This window comes from Gymnoscopelus braueri (genome assembly GCF_963280865.1).
Source record: "Gymnoscopelus braueri genome assembly, chromosome: 7".
Taxonomy (NCBI): Eukaryota; Metazoa; Chordata; class Actinopteri; order Myctophiformes; family Myctophidae; genus Gymnoscopelus; species Gymnoscopelus braueri.
Genome location: NC_137608.1, coordinates 33,861,815 through 33,882,378, shown reverse-complemented (window position 1 = coordinate 33,882,378; position 20,564 = coordinate 33,861,815). Strand labels below are relative to the sequence as shown.

The following is a 20,564-nucleotide window of genomic DNA, read 5'->3' as shown; positions in this document are numbered from 1 at the left end:
GGCAGTAAGGATGTCCGAATTCATCCATGGTACCGGGCGGGATTTGACCATGACGGTTTTCATGGGGGCCACACTGTCCAAAATTTGAATGAATTTGGTTTTGAAACCAAGCCAAGATTCGTCTACCTGTGTGCTGTTTAGTACGTCGGACCAGTCCAGTTCCTCTAGCCTGCGATCTAAGTCCTCACTCTTATAGTTTTTGAGGTCTCTGATCGTGACTGATTTGTGGCAACCGTTCTTAGGTTTACGTTTCTTTCTGGTGCAGAAGATCATGTTATGATCAGATATGCCACAGGTAGAAACACCACTATTGAGGATTTTGTCCTTGTCCGTTGCTAGAATGAGATCTATGGTAGTTTGAGTGGAAACACACAGCCTTGTGGGCTGGGTGATTAGCTGGTGGAGTGAGTGCCGATGACAAAACCCCTTGAATGACTTATACACTGACGCTTCCTTACAGAGCATGTCTGTGTTAAAGTCACCAAGAAGAATCGTCTCCGCACACTCCACCTTAGCTAAACACTCCTCAAGTCTTTCATAGAAATCAGTCTGGTTAGGAGGTCTGTATATGGTACCGACTAGCACAGGCTTGGAATTTTTAAAAATGATCTCGACCCACACAGCTTCAATGGCTGCATCCTTCAGGTCTTCGCGAAGGATGCACTCATTGTCAATATGTACATACATGCATACACCACCTCCGTTTCTCCCATCTAGTTACTTTGTAGATTTGTATTATTATTATAATAAAACATACATTAAACATGTTGTTACTTCAGCCCTATATACATACATTTCGGCCATCCGTATAGTATATTTACTGATGTTGGTGTTTATTGTGCTGCATTTAATTGCTCTGGTAGACGATCTTAATTTTACAAAATAATTTCTCGACATCGTTGTCCTTTAGCGCCCCCCTGAGGTAGAAGACAAGCCCTAACTAATGAGTGCGTAGAGAGGTCATGGTAATCAGAAGGTCACCGGTCTGTCTGCCTCCTGGCCGCCTTGGTATTGTTGTTGTTGAAGTGTCCATGAGCAAGACACTCTCACCCCTTAACTGCTCATCATAACAACATGAGCAGCCATCAGCTGTGTGAAGCTGGAAAAAAAGTTATAATTTAATTACCCTTTGTTTGATTGTGAGTTGCCTATTATTCCTTGGCTGGAAGCAACATTAATACATTATGCCAAAAAAAACACAAGTCCATGATTTGGTTGGTGTAATTGCCCTATACAGAACTGTTTTCCCTGAATCCCTTTTAGCATGAATGTTTACCATAAATTATAACTGTTATTTTGGACAATAACTAAATCTGTGAGTCAATGAATTTTGGAGTAAGCGTGGCCTATATATATGCACATAGCTACAGTAAAAAAAAACATAACTCGATGACTTCTTCAAAGCTAGACACAAATTTGTGAGCGGGCCATGCTTACCAAAGCATATCCAATGAATTCACAAGGACTAAAATGTGTTTCTCAGAACATGTGAAGCACTTAGAATTACACAGGAATGTGCGATGTAATTAAATGTGAAGGTCTGTACGTTTGGATAGTACTAGTACTATGCCCATCAATACTAGATAGAAGTAGTAGTTAAGACACCACTTGAAATGCATGGGCTCCATGACATTACAGAGGAGCCCCATTATTTATTAAGCAAAACACAGGCCTATTCTAAACTCTGGCGTCTATGAAGGCTTATGCGAGCTCCTTTGGCCCTTGGATTTTCCAACCCTTTCCTTTGTTCGGTGTCAGCTCTAGTATTGGTGTAATAAAAGCACCAGCCTCCCCAGGCAGCAGATAGAATGCTTTAATAGCAGTATAATGCTACAATGGCAAGCACCCACACATCATTCACCTGAAAACCTGTGTGAAACTATTCATGTGGGTCCTTCAAAGGCATTAGGCAAATGGTATTGTGCTATTGTAATTACCCCGTGCTGCCAGTGTAAATGTGCCATGGGGTTGCTCCAGGGTTTTTTGATTCCCGATCACATACGAAGCCCCTGGGCTGACAACCGTAGAGAGCTGAAATTGCTATGAGCTCAAAATTTGAATGATAATTCCAAGTAAGCAACTGGATTCTCGGGGTCATTACCAGTAAAGATTGGGAAATGGAAGCATAATGGAAATGGAAGGCATAAAAACTGATGAATGACAGTATAGTGTCTTCTAGACAGCTACACTGACGTGTGTGAGATCACCCGTAATTCAGGAGCAAAATGAAGGCATAGTTTAGAATTAATGTAGGCTGCATCGGTTGATTATATTACGGGAAGCTGAAGTCACTCAATGAATTTCTAATCTCGCTGGAAGCAGTGGCTGTTGCTTGGAGACCATGCGATACAATACCGTGGCAGGATTTTCTTCCCGTCCTTTATAATTCACTAAATTGTTGTCGTTATGGGCATTGTGTAGGCTAACCTATGACATGCTGACATTTCTGTTGAGAAATGCACAACTATGCAACAAGTCCTCTTGTCTTCATAAGAATGATTCGTACGACACCACAGAAAATAGCTGATCTATAAGCTCACAGTGACATAAATTAGCCATTTGAACCCTATGGCATCCACATTTCTAGGGCAAACTTTAGCCAAAATACCTGATTTTTGGTGAAGATATTTTGTGTGGCCCTTGGGAATCCGGTGCACTAACTATAGGGTCCTTGGGAATCAGGTCAAGCAAGTCAAGCCTATAAGAAATACCATAAAAGGACTCTGGAAGTAAAGAAGTTGTTGGTTTGAAATATGTCAATGGTTACAATTGTTGTGCAGGACAGGCTGTGCCTTTGTAGATCCTTTGAGATTATGTATATGATTATATCATCATTATGTTTGTTAATTTATATTCATATTACTAATCGGAATCTGCAACGTAACTAAACATGTCAAATAAACATTGTAGAGTGAAAAAAGATTACCATCTGAAATGTTTGAGAAGTGTAAAGTATCAGAAAATTCAAAATTCTGAATTGGAAGTACAGTTGAATAAATGCACTTATAGATGTTGCCAATGTCAAAAGTTATATTGTTCTAAACAAAGTTAATGCAACACAAACATGTAACATTAGCCATTTAATCTATTTGCCTCTATAAGATGAGTGATGTAAAAAATCCTAAACATGCAAGATTTCAAAATTCCTGGTGTTGACATTTGAAAAAGAATCAACATTATCCATGTACGATTTTCATGCTGCATTACAAGACACCAGCAATGAAAAGTAAATTAGCCTTCAGTATTCAACAATTGATAGATCCTCATGAGCAACATCCTTTATTTATTTATTTGGTGTCCCCCTATTCATGCATTTTTAGCATACTGCTACAATTACGTGATCCTATACACGGTGCTGCAAGCATCAGCCAGTGTGTCCACACTCCAGCACTTTTACATCAGTCAAGGTCCCAGTCTAATTATGTACTCGTTCAAATGTAATAGTCCCCTTGGATTCTACAGTCACAGGAAATTGAATAAAACTCAACAGGGGTACAGAAAAGGCAAGAGCCCGGTGAGAATTCAAAGTCAGGGGTAGCCTATGTTTCGCTTCAAGTCCCACTGCTCTGTGCTGTCCAGTCTGCCATCTCAATACAAAAATATATGGGTTATTATTCCTGCTCTAACCACCACCAGGGAAAAGCACCACTATCTACAGGGCATCTACAGTACGCTCTAAAGCAGGGGTCTTCAACAGGGGGTCCGGGACCCCTAGGGGGTCCTCAGAGTTACTACAGGGGGTCCGTCAAATCTTTGTGTGATATATATATATATATATATATATATATATATATTATTTTTACCTTAACTACTTGAACCCTAGCATTCCTTTTCTGAGGAGAACTTTAGCCAAAAATAGCCGATCTACAAGCTCACAACGCCTCGTAGATCGGCTATTTCTGGCAAAGACGTGTTTGGTGTAGAGGGAAAAGAGAGCAGACCAAGTAAACAAAAAAAGTTTAACCAGAAACACAATTTTATACAATATGGAGGGGGTCCCTGCTTCATTTCTCTCTCAGCTAGGGGGTCCTTGGCCTGAAAACGTTGAAGACCCCTGCTCTAAAAGGGTCTACAAGCTCACAATGCAACAATTGCAGCAACAACACAGTGTGAGCTTTTAGATCTGTTATTTTTGGTGCGCGAGCAATGCAGTGCACAACGTAGTACATCAAGCCCTTCACACTGCATTTTGTTCAGAGCCAATGGGGGTTTGACTGTAAATCGTTGACATGGTTCTCGGCTGCCAGCAGACTTTGATGTGAGAGTGGCAAAATAACACACGTCTACTGGGACAAGATGTTCACAAATCCACTGTCAAACATTGTCATATAATACATGCTGATACAGAAACAGACAATATTGCACCGACTATACACATGGGCCGACACATACAGGCACAAACACCACACGTAGACAGCAGACAGTACATAAATACAAATAACCCCAGAAAAGCTGTAGGCTATTTAAATGGCATAATTTATTTTTGTGCAAACAAACATACACACTGTACTTTATTCTCTCAGACGGCAGCTTAGAAAATACAATTATTGGAATGATATACTTGCAACTACCATAGGTACAGAGAACATGAAAAGTAATGGACACAACAAAGACAGGCAATGTTCTATTTAAAAAAGGAAAAAGTAAACTGCTCGAATTTGAGAAGCAATGTAGCAATTACGGTGCTCCAGTCATGGATGGGTTTGATGCAACACCAAGACACCCACTCTTGTATGGGTATTATAATGCGTCTATTGCAAACCTCAGTGGAAACATGTCTATGGGCCATCACTCTTAATGTAACACAATGAACCAGTCATCTTAATTTTGTAGCCTATTGACCAAACACATATTGGAGATCGATTATGTTCCCATTATCCCACTTGTGTTGATGGTGATAGTGGGGACTTGTAACAAACAGCAGGAATCATAATAGAAATGCCATATAGGACATTCAAAGAAATGTCTGTTTCCTAACACAGGGGGTTCCCAAACCTTTTCAGCTCTGGACCCAAAAGATACGTTTGGTGTCACCCCGGGACGCAAACGTACACAAATACATTATAAATTTATATTATAAGCCCCATTTTAAAAATAGTGCAAATAGCCCATACAAGCTCACATGTCATGATGCAATGTGAACTTGTAGATCTAATATTTATATAATATGTTTTTTGTCATGGAATTCATTTGAATTCTTTGTTTTTCTTCTTTCTGAAATTCTTTGAATCATCAGAATTTTGGGGGGAAATCTTTTGAAATAAAAAAAACTGTAAAAAAAAAAAGAAATATATATATATTCTTTAACCATAAAAGCTTGGTCCGGCCCATTGTTTGGGAACCACTGTCCTGGTCCTAACCCACTGTTACGACTGAATCTCTGTGGAAACACTACTGTTTATCCACTAGAGGGAACTATGTACTACAGTCTGACAAGCGAGGATGATGCAATGCCATCACATTCATCACTACACCTAATCACAATTTACATTCACAAAGCATTCAATTCAAAGAATGTACATTAACGATGCCACAATGCGCCTCATGCGGGTAAGGCATGACATACTGTCAAGAGGTTTGCCTGACACAAAGGAACAGCGTCTTGACTCATGGCTGTAGAAGTCAGAAGTGACAAGTTACATGTTCACTCACTCAGTACCATTATGACTTTTTTCATTAACAACGTTACTGGGAGCCCTCTGTCCCTTTGCTCAAGCAAATAAGAGGCAGCATTTGTGCAGAAGTCACATAAATGGTTGTAAACCAGCAAATAAATATGCACAATTAAATACTTCATCATCAGCGATTCCAGCATGGCCCACGGGGAAAATTAAATTATGCAGGTGGAGAGTAAAATAAATAATAAATGACCATTAGTAAAAGAGAATAAACTACATTCCAGCTCTTACTAATAAAGAGTGCTTGTAAAGGAAGGTGACCAATGCCTTCCTGTGGCCCTGTATGTATAGGAGCCATCTTAAGGAGTCAAGCTGCAAGGCTCAGTGCATCTCTTGATAATAACAGCTCGTCTACAGTACAATACTATGTCCTTCTGGGTGCAAGAGTAGAAGCGTCACAGCAATGCATTTCAGTGTATACACTCCTCCCTTTTGTTTCCAGTTTATACATTTAAGAATCACTATTCACGCGGAAAAGCTCTACAGCTGCCAGCCTTGAGCCTGCATGACATGTCCTGCACTTTTCAGGGAATGATTCAGCCCACAGGCCTGCTGCAGCAAGTACCTGAGAATAGCATGACTCACGCGCACATTTTCCATGCATTTTTCCGAGGTGAAAGGAATTCACCGTTCGCTCACTCCCTCTCACGTTCATAATAACCACCGGCAATGGCTTTGGCGATGACATTTTCAGCCGTTAGTCTTTGATTAAAAGTAAGCAGTGCTTTCAGTAGGTGATTTAAGCTGGCGTCTTTGCCAACCTTCTCCATCCAGACGTTCAACAGTTCATGGGTCCTGTCCTCGTGGGTGAGGTGGTCTTTGCTTTTGATCAGGTTGTCGTTAATGCCCAGATGTCTAAAGAACCTCTTGTGATAGTCCACGTCCAAGTCCTCAAAGTATTCAAAACATTTCTTCAGAGACTCCTCGCCTGACCACAAAAAACAAATAGGAAGACATTTCCATTAAGCATTCTTTAATTTAGAGCACTAAACTCCTTATATGGTTATGGTTGAATTATAGTGACATGAGTGGTGACAATTTTAATATAGAATATTTAACCAATGAGACGCATTAACAAGAGATTTCCCTATATAATAATTATATTAGAATCATTGGAATGAACGGTTTTGGACCTACACGGTTTCCTCCCGACAGTGACGATATGCATATTCATATCTTGCAGCAAAAGAGTTCATTCTAAAACCAACAAAACTCGTCATCCCTTTGAATACTCCCATCAAAAGCATATTCATGGATTTGTCACATTACTGACAAATCCATAAATGTGTTATTTTACAGTTTGCTAGCCAGTCATGATAACCTGTTAGCTTTCTCCACTGTCAAAATTAAGAACTAATTACTTTGAAATTAACAACCATGAAGAGACACCAACAGTTCTGTTCTGAACTAGTATCTCATATTACAGTGTCACACAAATAGCCGATCTACAAGCTCATGACATGTCACAAGCGACAATATAACATTTGTAAGCGGACAGTAAGGAGGGAATGAAAGGGATATTATCGTACCATTCAATGGAATGAGCGATGGAATCGGGTCATCGTCCTGCAAAAGAAAGAAAAGCAAATGGTAAACATTAATAATACAGTTCCATCTACTCTGAGATCTACAGTTTACTCATATTTTGCCATTCATTGTCATGAATTGTGAAAAGAAAACACCTATGAATTTTACTGTTACTAAACACTTTAGTACCCAATGATCAGAAAGTAATTCACTATATTATTATAAATTGTTTAATAATATAATTCAATGTAATCCAATGGGCACTTCTTTAAATGTTTTGCTTTCATAAAAAGAAAGGAAAAAAAAAAAAATACTACTCATCAGTAGAGAAAAAAGTTATATACAACACGTTGTTATAACAATTCTGATTTGAACTTATAGAGCTCAGTGTAGTCATAGATAAATGAACCAATTACCAAAGAACAGCTTGATCCTAGTAGCTCATTGATATTTTGGTGTGGTTCTGGCTAGCAATTAGGTCACCTATTACTGTTACTTCAATTTCAATACTTCAAATTGATCTCATTGAACTTTAAGCCATACAAATTTATTTGGCCTGGTAAATTTTAGGTATATTCCTACAGGGTCTAGAAAGGTTTGACCCAGATAACCTATATGTAAATAAAACTGCACTTTATGTCCCTGCTATTCCTAATTCTATGATCTAGAATTCTATTTAATTTTAATGAGCTTTAACAGTTTTTATTCAAATGTATCTTGTTTTACGGTCAGATTTTAAAAAAATGGTAAAGTGAAGCTACTTGGCCAAATACATTTGCATACCTGGAACATAAACCATCCTAACTAGTTGCCAGTTAATGACCGATGAGCAGATGGGTCAAGGACACAATACCAACAAACCAGGAACCATTCGATTTGGTGGACACTATTCCCCTGAGCCACTAACGCCCGTAAATGTATAGCAACCCAATTTCAGAACAATCTTTTACGTTCACTTTTATGTAAAGAATATCGCACAGCATTTTAATGAATCAAATGGTTGTAAGTGACGACCGATTGATTTATTTATTTATTGATTGGTTGATAGATTGGGGGGGACGGAATGGAGAGGAATCAGAGTAAGGGGTCAGCCAGACCAGTATAACCTAACCAGACAGACCTCGGGAAGTCTGCTGTTAAAAAGGCAGAGGACAAGCATTGGGGGTCGGGGGGGGGTTGCAGTTGTTAAGGGTTGGTGGTGAAGTTATGGGGCTAGCCCCACCACCAAAAAAATACAATTAAAAACTAATATATTCTCTATATGATTGACTCAGCTCTTGATAGAATGACACTATACAACACACACGTCATTTGTTAACTATATTTCTGGTATTTTGGTACCGTAATATTTGCTTGTGTGTTGGTAATGTTTGTAAACATTGGCGTAAAATGATTGCATTACAATAAATAAACTACAAATCAAACTCTTTAAGAAGGTATGTGAATATAACCAAACTAAGTTATTATGTTCAAAGCAGTCCTGACCTGGATTGGGCCTTACAGTGCAGTTAAGAGAGCAAAAGACACCTCATACAGCTAGGAATGCGTACATAGAGTACATAGCATGACGTATAAGTGAGACTGAAGTGTGTTGAGGAGTAGAGAACAGCCATCACGACCATAGACTACAGAGAGAGCTTTACTGTACTGGAGGTTCTTGAAAGTTAGAGAGAACTTTAAAAAGTATAGAATGGGAGAAAACTGTTTAGTAGAAAGATAGTAGGGCAGCATGATTGAGACAAATAGATAGGTGTAGGGCTGGGCAATTAACCAAAATTATATGTACAATGGTGATGTACAAAAATAGCAAAAAATAGCTGATCTGCAAGCTAACAACGCGTCACATCGCAACACGTTGCGAGCTTGTAGATCAGCCATTTTATTTTTGTAAAATAATCATTCATTAATAGTAATCGAGACAAGTTTGAAATAATCATGATATTGATTTGAAGTCATATGGCCCAGCCCTAGTAGGTAAGTAGGTAGTAAGTCGGTAGGTAGGTAGGTAGGTAGGCAGGCAGGCAGGCAGGCAGAGTGAAGACAAGCATGCATGGGTGCTGCTGCTCTCACCCTCAGCTGCCGGGGGACCATGGAGCTGGGCTGGGGTGAGCATATCGGGAGGTAATAGGAGGTAGAGCATGGGGGAGCGGGCGTGGGAAGCTGGCTGGAGAGCAGGCTGCTTTGCGAGTTACTGGCAGTGTTGGCCAGGCTGTCCCCCAACCCGGTGTCCTCGTCCTCCTCGAGGGCTGACGATTTGCCAGTGGAGGCTGCCCTCACCGCTCGCTGGCAGTGCTGAGGGAGCAGGCACAGCCTGTCGTCTTCACGTGTCATCGCATGGTTTTGCCTGTTCTGACTCTCCTCCATGGAAGGAGCAGACGCCATTTTGTCCTAGAGAGGAGGGATAAGGACGGAGCAATCCTGTCTAGTCAGTTCGAGACTCCTAATGTAGATGGCTTGACAGGGTGGTATAATGCCTACTGAAATTATGCTACTGTACCGGTAAAGTAGTAGTTTTAAATTTGGCATATATCTCCTACAGCCAACGTCTTAGCATAACTGTGCTGATGTACGATTTAAAGACCAGTGTCGTGTTTTTTTTTGGTGGAATTGTTAGTTTCTTCTTCTTCATAATCCCAAAGGATGTCTATGGCAGCCCATAGAACCGATTGCTCACTTTTATGAAACTTGGCATACTGATAGAGGCAATATCCCCTATTCACACAGCAAACCTTTCTCCAGTGCCACCAACAGAACAAACACTCAACATTTAAACATCATCTCCTGACCACTTTCTTGTGCCTCAGAGAGGCATCTCTTCATGGACAACTAATTTGCCACCACTAAGTCCACCATATTCAGAATACACTCTTCCCATAGATTTTGTCTCTTTGAATAATTCATACTCAATAAATAAATGTTCTAGAATGATGTTATCACAAGGTGAAACTGATGTGCTGGATCAAATTTGGTGCAACAAAATGTCTTTCTTATTATAAATCCTTGGTTCATGGCGTATCATTACCAGCAACAGATACCCAAAACCCCAACTCCCCATTCCTCCTCCACATGGCACCTAACTGTACATTGCCACTTGTGATATTTGTGGATGTTTTTCTCCCCTTTAAAATCTAGTCTTACGTTTTTAGATAAAAGGTTGCTTTCACAATCTTTAATACAAGTAAGACGCGCGAACGCGGGAAGCGAACGCAAAAAAAATATATATATATGAAAAAAAAAGATTTTAAAAAAAGTAACCAATGAAAAAATACAAAAAAAATACAAAAAAGATCTGCGTTAAAAGGAGCATCTTAGAAAAATACAAATTCACTAAAAAAAAACTTTGAATGTTTTTGAACAATTCAACAAAGTGTTTGAAGTGCCTGTTTCACCCACTTCCGGGGGGCGGAGCCAAAATCCGAGCCCGAAGTATTTGTTCGTAGACCCCCACTTAGGGGGGGTAGAAAAAGTTTCGGAGCGATTCGGGCACTTTTCATTTAACATGGGGTTTCAATGGGGAGTTTTTAGGAGCCTTCTCTGGGGCGTGGCTTCCGGGGGAAGGGGCGGGCGTAAACGCAACCTTGACAGGTGTGTTCAGTTTTCAAAGACCTTTCATTTGATGTATGGTACGTCTAAATTGGACATTTACTTATCTCAGAGGAGCTGCAGGCAGGCAGTGAACACAGACACGCACGCACGCACGCACACACACACACACACACTCACAAGCCGAGCACGGTTTCATAGTAAGCTCCACTTGCGTGTACCAAGTCCATCAAAACAAAGTAAGCAGGTAAGTAGCCTTGGGAATCAACGGTTCCCCAACCATGTGGTCTATGGGTCAGGAGCTTATCTTTTATCTCCTTAGCATGAGGCAGCTTGATGTACAAGTACATGATGCTAGTATTACCCCCAATCCAACCCTTGATGCCGAGTGCCGAGCAGTGAGGCATTAGGTAACATTTTAACAGTTGTTGGTATGACTCTGCCAGGGATTGAACACCCAACCTCCCAATCTTAGGGTGGACACTTATCTAGGAGATCAAGGTTATTCCGCCCATGCTCTTGTTTTAGATTGCTATGGATAAGAGTGTCAGCTGAAGTTTGAAAATATAAAATGGGTTACTCACCACGACAACCTTCAGACTGTCATTTATATCACTCTGGGAACCTGTGAGAGAGGAACTGTGGAGTGAGTGAGGGCACGCTAAGGAATAAACCGATGACAAACACAATTTTCATATTGTTGCATTTAACATTTACATGTATCTATTTTTAGAACTAAAATTATTTTTCATTTCAGAAGATTCTGTTTCTGCTGTAGCGGTTTCCATAGAAACTGACTTTCAGAAGGAAGAACGCAGCTACGATAAAAAGAAAGGTTATGCACTTTTATATGAACCAAATAACTAAAACACTAAAGCTAGCCACAAATGCATTTAACTTTCAAGAAGGTCAAACACAGTTGTAAAAGTTGACCCAAAGTCCTCACCTGGCTCTATAAGACTCGAGAATTATTTGTCTCACAGCGTGTATGCAGTACCATGCAAATTCATAAAAGTGTAATTTGTTCAATCCAATTTAGAAAGGCATTTAATAGGCATTTAGTAGGCATTGCCAAATTCCCAATTGGTCACACTCATTTGCAGAAAATAGATTCTGAAATGTATTACCTTTTGCTTTATTTAGACAATTGGGGATCAGAAAAGATCAGACAATAGTCTTAACAGCAGTAAGAGTGAAACTCAGGAGAGGTACAGGTAAGAAGTGAACCAAAATAATGATGAATAAAATAAAATACAAAAAAAATACAAAAAAAGAAGAAAGAATTCATTGACATGCAACACAGGTCAGAAGATATTGCCATGATGTGGTCAACACACTGACTAGCCAGTCAAAAAAAGATTCTGATTCTTACCCGTCGCCGTTTGATGTCTCCGTCTCTTCCAAAGACATACCAAGGCAACCACCAAAACCACAGCAACCAGTAGTGCAAGCAGGGATATAATCATCACAGCAACTGTTGATTGAGCACAAGAAATAATCAGCATCCATTACTACTAAGGGATGGCTCATGGCTGCAAGTGACGTCACAATTCCAATCCGTTTGCAGCAACTTACTACTGTATATCAATTCATCTATACTGTATAGTTTTAGAAGGCGGCAGATTGTGATGGCATTCCTATAATTGTCCATTTCAGTGGGGAAATAAAGTAAAGAAATCCAAACATCTTATATTCTACATTTGTAGAATGTATGTTGGTAGTATTAGAGAAAAAAAGAAAAAAAAACTAGCCCACAGTAGGTCAGGATTATTGTTCATCAACAATAAATATTACAATATTTGAAATGCCAAAAGGACCACTATAATTGCATACATTGTCTACATGTGTATTTGACTGTGCTGTAAGTGATATATTTGGTTAAAACTAAATGTTTTCGTTTTAGGTTAAAGCTCTATATTCTTATATTATAATCATTGCCATGGGGTGTTTGTTCAGTAACAGGGTTTTCCCATCTCTCCAGCTCTTGAAAAAACATTTTCAGTTGGGTCAACAATTTCATCCAATCAGGAGAGAGAACCCAGCTTAAATGTTATAGTGTTCAAAGTCTGCACATTGTTTGTTTTTGTTTCATCACTTACAATTTCATTTGTTTATCCTGTATGAGTTCTTTCTCGTGATTGGATGAAATTGGTATCCTGACCTACTTTCTGTTTACTAGAGAGCTGGAGAGACAAAGGTCGTCGGGAACGGGAGTCGAACCCCCGACACGCTGTCAGGCTGGCATTGCAGCCTAGGGTGCCTGGACCGTCACGCTACGGCCCAGGCCGAAATGCTTTCACTTTGATAAAATATAGGCTATCGTCGTTCATATTTTTGGTGACATAATATACAATGAAAATAAGTGGATATACCAAACTCTAATATATACAAGTGCACAAGGGAAAAAATAGACTCCATTACAATTTTAGCGGGGCACATGCGGGCACGGACTTCAATTGGAGCGTTCCAGATGTAAATTACACTCACAGTAAATTCCACGCATGGATGCGTATTGATGCATCTGGTGTAGCACCGGCATTAATATACAACTCTGTGTATTATTATTCTTTTCAACATTTCCCACGGTGCTTATCCACTATCGGTCTCATGTCTCAGTAATTGTAACCTGTGTGGCTCGCTCTCCAATATCTATCATTGTAGCAGAAATGTATTCCTTTCACAGAAAAGGAATCAAGAGATGTGCGATTTCTTTAGCTAATGAAAAGTTAGCAATTTATTGTGTGCCGACAGGTGTGTCATAAAAGCCTCACGTGTACAAAGGGAGCATAATAGTAAGTTCGTTTTGGAACAGAGGCGATGATTATACATTTCCAAATTAGATGGTGTTGTACCTGAGCCAGTGCTGGGGCTGGATGGTGGTTTCTTGCAGACTGTGTTAGCGGTGGCGGTACAGTTCCTCACCTTCACTTCACCTTCTCGACATCTAGTTTGAAAGCACGAGAAAGACAAAACGAAGGCACAAAAATCATTACAACGGGTAAGGTCGCCTGAGGAGCACATTACATTTGAGAAATGGTTGCCATAAAAAGGAATATTCTCCCATGATTCATTTGAATGAAATAACTGGAGGGCCTGTTCTATATTCTCTATCCTGTTATCTCACCTTGAACACTTTTTGCAGATCTCGCATGCCTGATCAGGGGCACAAAACGTCCCTGGTTTGCACTGGCATTCAGTGTTCTGGATGGGTGTACATGGCCTTACAACATGCTGGTCTGAAAGGACAAAAAAGTTTTACGCTGATGCTTTGAGGATTTGAGCACTAATAAAAGGTTAAGTGTTGATTTTTCTTTTCACTCACTAGTGATGAATAATGTAAAATCCATTTAGCAGAAATACCTGAACGACAGTTGGTGCACTTCAAACACTGTCTCTGCAGGCCGTTTTCATGTTCTGTGTACGTGCCAATGTCACAATCCTCACAAATTCCTTTCTCTCCTGTTGTAGTGCACGATGACTGCACATGAGTACCTGTTCAAATACATTGTCAATCAGTGTGGTGTTTTTTAAAAGTGTGATTTATACTTTGTCATACAACGATGTCACTTGCCAAAAATAGCAGTTGGCCACACGGACCCCGATCTGTGACACATACTTTGAAATAATTTGTTATCAGTGTTTATAAGGAATTCACTAACAAAACAAATACATTATTTCTGTGTGGTGGTGTTATTTTTAAATGAGATATCAGTCATTCCCTGATATGATGACCTCTATTGAGGTCTTCCAAACCACTTTACATATAAGGCATTTTGCTGATTAGTTTTACCCAGGGTGCAACAGAAGAAATGGGCATCAAATCCTAGATTACACAAAGTACAAGCAACTAAGAGTACAAGGACACGTGAAAAGAAAACGCACACTATTCCATATAATAGTAACTAAGCCTGAATCCTATAATATGAATTAATACTGCACAAATGTTACACGAACAAGCAAAGCGCAGGCCCAGACACAGTCAAATGCGTATTGTTAATTTAACTCTGACAGAGAGTAGAATACACTCTGAGTGTATTCACAAAATGTACACAGAGTTAAATTAACACTCAGGATTCTACAGTGTAAAGGCTCAGAAAGGTGAAACTAGATGATCAGGTAAAGAAGGAAGAAACAACAATTGAGGGTAGAGTAGAGACGAGGACAAAATGTGAGGAACGAGATTTGATTATGATGGAGAGGACCATGTGAGGTACCGAAAGAACCCCATACATGTTTCTTTAACCCATTAAGACCTGAAGCCGATTCTACAAATGTCTTCTAAATCCCAACAGTATTCTGAAAAAAACATATGTTTCTATATCAGTGGTGCTCAAACTTTTTCATGTCAAGGACCCCAAAATTATATTTATTTGGCCGCGGACCCCCATCTGAAAATATTTAGTTCCAGGGACCCCCAGAAGCAAAGATTTGAGTTACAAATGTTCGCTTTAAACAATATATATATTCAAAGATTTGCACACATTTTCACGATTTTTCCAAAATAGCAGATCTACAAGCTCGTAGCGCGGCACTCGGTGCCGCGCTATGAGCTTGTATATCTGCTATTTTTGAATAGCCAAAGTGTAAAATAATGCTTTTTAGCTCAAATGAAAAAGTGACACAGATGCGTTCCGGGTCTTAATGGGTTAAAACAAACGCACACACACACACACACACACGACACACACACGACACAGAGAACATTCAATCGATTGTCAACACCACTTAGTCTAAATAACGGCCTCTGGCTATTAGGCTATGGGCTCTCATGATGGATTTGAGCTTGGTGACAATGCTCTGTGTCTCGGTGGACGTTGATTGAGCGTGGTTCCATGTGGCTCACCAGCTGGGCACTTTAAGCAGCAGATGTCTTTGTCCCGGTACTCCGTTTCTCTGCAGGTGTTGTGCCGCCGCAGCCTGCTTCTGGCATCACCGGCGTCACCTTGCTCGCCTTCAGCCAATTCAGTGTTCGACCAAGACAGTGTCGCCGCCGTCGTCAGTTTGAGGACCGGGATTAACATGAAAATGACCTGGGAGAAACGTTGTGAAATTAGTAACACACATTTGTAGTTTTGATTCCTTCATTTAGGCTAATTTGAGGTGAGATGCTTTGAGATTATTTTTTTTTATTTATTTTTTTATGATACATATTGCAACTGTTCCCTCATCTTTCCATGCTCTATGACTGGGAAAACATCCTGTCAAGGAGGCCCAGAATGTCATAATTTAGGGGCAAAGCCACTTGGCCTTTGAGGGCACGAAGGCCAAATGCAAGGGCAAGCAAGGCCATCAAATAAAACAATATTATTTTAAGTCCAAAATAATAATTCATTGAAGTGTGTAACAGATTATTTTTATTAAAATGTTTCACTCTCATGTGACACTACACACTGGGCTACTACACAAGTTAAAGAGCGACCTCGCCCATGTTTAGGCTATTTACACGCACCGTTGCAAAGTGATGACATTACTGTTGTTTAGACTAGAAAGGTGTTCAAGAGCAAATAAATGAAGGTATCTTTGTCACTCTGCACTCCTACAGGTGCAAAATATCCATCTCTTTTTAAATCGGCACTACTGAAGTAGCTTCTCTCTCAAGCTCTATTTTATAGACTCATCTTGATTTTCCCTAAAACAGACAGTCAGAAAATTACATTTACAAATTGAATCTAGGCATTCTTGGTCTTCATAAGAGCAACTTATAACTGTCAACTAACAACATATTTAAGTGCTTAGTTAATTATTAACTCCAAAGGAAGAGTGTAATATAACCATGGCCTTGACAGTGAAGATTGTGACATCACTGTCTGACCACGCCCCCCGTAAAGTCCCCCCAGATGTTTATGATTCCGGCGGCCCTGGTGTGCGCCTTAAACCACGAGGCCATCTGCGCCCCCAAATAAAGGCATTTTGAAATAAAGATAGTTTGGGCTCTTTTTTTCCATAGTGCCATATTATCTCACTTTACGTTGCCCGATAAGACTTGAGAATCTCAACAAGACACTGGTGTTTCAAAAACATATTGATAGGAAAGAAGCAGAGGAGAAACAGTGAAAACAGCTGGGGCAGGGCATCAAGGCCACTGTGGCCTCGAGCAGATACTTTTTTGAGGGGCATACTGAGGGGGCATGGTGGTCATGGCCTCCATGAAATTCCAGCCTTATGTCCAGGTATTCCCGGGGACTACCTGGACATCAAGGGGAATAATTCCTCTACCCCTATATATAAATACAGAGTAAAGACTAACTAAGCCACATGCTTATCAGTCTAGGTTTGGATTATAAGCAGTTCTCCTCACAAGAAACTGCTTGTTTACAAAGTTAATCTCCATCTCATTCATGGGAAACCACAGCAGAACCAGTTAATGTGAAAGCCTTCTCAAAGTCACATTCTGGAGCAACTTCCTTATTTGTGTTTGAGACTTGAGTGTTAAATCCACCCTGTTATATTTGAACCAATGGAATGAATGCATATGGGATCAGGCCACTGTCTGTGCTGCGTGTTCAAAGGTCATCTATGAGGAACGGCAGGGGGGTTTAGCCCTCTAATTACTCACACTGTAGCTATGGGCAAAAGTGCTCACAATCCGGCTAGTCTGTCAGTGACATAATTAGTTACAAAGCTAAAACAAATGCTGCTGTTGCTCTGTGAATAGCAGTACAAGTAAACAGACAGGAATAATAAACAATAGTCTATACACGGTGCTTAACCCGCTTAACAACAGACAGCAAATCTCAAGTTCTGTTATGACCCACATACGGCAGATCGAGTCACAAGACCGGTGATCACACCCAACAGGGCTTATTGCTCAACCTTTTTTTTCACCTGTGCCGCCCATGGTGCCGCCCTACCGCGCTATGCGCGTACCACGCGCATTAATGATCTAATCTTCTGCATGCCTGCCTGGAAATGCATGCACGCGGTGTGTCAGTCAGTGCCAGGCCGACATGATGCACCGCATGAAAGTTTTACAAGCATCACAAACAGACAGCGACTGTCTGCACTTCTCCCAATCCGCCTGTGAGCTCTCATCTCGGGAAGCCAGGCAGATACCTTATGAGAGCTCTCTGACAGTCTGTGTCTCGGTGGCACATGCATTTGTTTATGTTTATTCAGCTTCCAGGCATGATCACAGATGTTTAAAAAGACGGGTGCCATTCAAAACACTGCATTTCACGCATGAATGATCAGGCCATACAATACAGGCTTAGTACAAAGCCTACATGTACTGTATTGCCGCATGCGTGCACTGAATTGCATCATGTAGACTACATGTAGCCTCTACTGTAATGTTTTGTCCACACAGCCATCACTCACTATCATGTGTGATGTGTGTTGAGACTCTTGGCCAAGGTAAACAGCATGAGACAGTTCATGCTTTTATTTCTTCTAGGCTTGATTGCTGCGACTCTTTATATGCTGGTATATTGACCAGGCAGGCATCACTGCAGCTTGTGAGAAAGCAACTGCACATCTCCTCACCAGGTAGCAAAAAGTATGACCACATCAGCACCCGTTCCTGGCCTCGCTCCCTGTTCGTTTCAGAATTGATTAAAAAATACAAAAATGTAAAGGCTATCTTTCTGATCTCGTAGGCCTACACAGACACACTGCAGTAAGTTAGATCTTGGAGGTCGGCTGACCACCAGCCAGGCTCTGGAATAGCCTACACCTCCATATTAGATCGGTCCAGTCCGTTTACTCCGTTATGGGTTTAAATCTTAACTCAAGACTAATTCTGTCTCATTGGCCTTTCACTCTTAGTTGACCCTGAGTCCCCTGACCTCTTGGTGGATAATAGGTCCTACTGTTTTTGTCTTTCATTTGTGTCATGTTCTTCTATCCCGTTTTTCTCATTACAACTTGTTCTGCTGTGGCTACTTTGGGCAACAACGGTTGTCTTAAATGTGCTTCACAAATAACGTTGTGTTGTCGCCAGCGGCGAAATAAAATGGGCACGAGTAGCAAGGCTAATAAAAACGATAATGTGGCATAACATTATTATTCCAACCGTAGCCTATACCACCGTTTGTGATTCCGTTTAATCGTCTGCTTTCAGCTTTCTCAGCTACTGACAACATGTACTTTTACAGTATAACTGACCCCGACAGTGCCGAGGACAGACAGATAGTAATGGAATGTCACACACTCCAGCCAAAACGTCATGAGGCGATCAGTCCACATGAGTTGGCTTTTGACGAGTAAACGTGACAAGTGTGTATGTGACATTCTTTGACTCCGTGGTAAAAGTTACGAATAAGTTCACTTAACTAACTTTCCAAATTGTTCCAAACTGAAGCATTTCTGGTTGGAGGAACGACCCCACTCTCGTCTCTCACTAGCCATGGATCACACGACGGTCATCTGTCACGACCGTCATGGATGAACTTCAACCTGGTGTTTGCACTTCTCCCTTTTTGGTCCGTACATCTACATAAACGTTCAGATTTCAAATATAAAGTGCTTACCCCATGGCCACTGATGTTACCATTATGTACGGGCCCTCAGAAGTACCCGTAGCTGACGTATTGTTCAATAAAAAGCATTTTAATCCGATCGGTGGCCATTGTCTCATCGTTATAAATAATGTATCAGAGTGCAATACACCTCCCAACCGATAGGGTCGCATGGTTGAAAGCATAGGCGAAAATACGGAGAAAATGGCCACCAATTTGATTAAAATGCTTTTTACTGAACAATACAAAATATGCAGGTACTTCTGAGCGGCCGTACATAATTGCAACATCCGTGGCCATGGGGTAAGCACTTTATATTGGAAATATGAACGTATATGTACGGGCCAAAAGGGGAGAAAGTGCAAACACCAGGTGTAAGTTCATCCATGACTGTCATGTTATGACAGTCATGTATCAGGGCTAGTGTCCCAACACAGTGTGTAGGCCCACCGCCGGCGGTACTCGCGGACTGCTAACAACAATGTTACATGTTTCCACTTTGGATTATTACATACATTCCGCCACTCAACAACACCATGACCACTTACCATATACTGTGAGATGCCCATAGCTGCCAAAGAGTCGTCGAAAGCTACGATCATCAGCGACTACATCCCAACTCAAGTCTTCTAGGAATGATTTGGACGCAACAAGTCAACACAACACCTCTCTCTCTCTCTCCAGGGAAAAGTTTCTAATGCCGAAAGAGTTTCCCAGCGCCGGGAGTGCAAACATCAAGCCACGCCCCCTGCTTCAGGCATCAGGTTGTCCGCAGTGTTGCCACGTCGGCTTAATATAAGCGACTTTGGGCTTGTTTTTATGTAAAGTTGCTTGTACAGTAGTAGTTACTTGCGGGTTGCGTTTTTTTGCCATTGGGCTTGTTTCCAAAGTGTACTTGCTTATTTTGGGCTTGTTTCCAAAACATTTTAATTGTTATTTAAACCAGTGGTTCTCAAATATTTTCATGAAAATGTTTTGTGCCAGGGTGCATTTGTGTTGTTATAATGTTTCCCAGCTTAGATCGGCTATTTTCAAATAGCCAATGCAGGGTTAAAGTGCGCATGTGGCCTAGTTTCGATGAATTGAGGACAAAGGACCCCAATGGAAAACAGCCATAGTGCTTTCTTGGGTTTGAAAACCTCTTAACAGACCTTGTATTGAACTGTACTTTCCTGTGCTTGTCTTTGCAAACTGTTAATTAAGTATTCAATCAATCAATCAGTTGCTTCTTTTGGGCTCGTTTTCCTAGACCTGGTTGCTTATTTCTCTCACAAAATATGGCAACCCTGGTTGTCATATTTGGCACTTGTTTTGGAAGGCCTTCTGGAAGAGGGCTAATGCAATGTGTGTGGTTTCTTTC

General features: G+C 40.7%; 1 protein-coding gene across 2 annotated transcripts; it reads right to left on the bottom strand.

Annotated features, from left to right (window-relative positions):
- Window positions 1–4,419: 4,419 nt before the first annotated feature.
- Window positions 4,420–19,883, bottom strand: hdr (hematopoietic death receptor). Of its 2 annotated transcripts, none has more exons than XM_080432155.1 (10): window positions 19,753–19,883; window positions 15,592–15,778; window positions 14,109–14,240; window positions 13,873–13,984; window positions 13,601–13,692; window positions 12,121–12,222; window positions 11,333–11,373; window positions 9,276–9,593; window positions 7,208–7,244; window positions 4,420–6,606 (listed from the first exon to the last, which is right to left on the bottom strand). In XM_080432155.1, the coding sequence occupies exons 1-10, from the start codon at window positions 19,804–19,806 to the stop codon at window positions 6,314–6,316; spliced, it is 1,368 nt and encodes a 455-aa protein (XP_080288281.1). In that variant the 5' UTR covers window positions 19,807–19,883; the 3' UTR covers window positions 4,420–6,313. The 2 variants fall into 2 exon arrangements, with proteins under 2 accessions (XP_080288281.1, XP_080288282.1); XM_080432156.1 differs by having other exon boundaries at window positions 9,483–9,593.
- Window positions 19,884–20,564: the final 681 nt, after the last annotated feature.

Coding starts and splice junctions, on each gene's coding strand:
- hdr (XM_080432155.1), bottom strand. CDS start 19,806: ATGATCGTAGCTTTCGACGACTCTTTGGCAGCTATGGGCATCTCACAG. Junction 14,241..15,591: donor CTGCTTAAAGTGCCCAGCTG/GTGAGCCACATG, acceptor GTATTTGAACAG/GTACTCATGTGCAGTCATCG. Junction 13,985..14,108: donor GTGCACCAACTGTCGTTCAG/GTATTTCTGCTA, acceptor TTGTCCTTTCAG/ACCAGCATGTTGTAAGGCCA.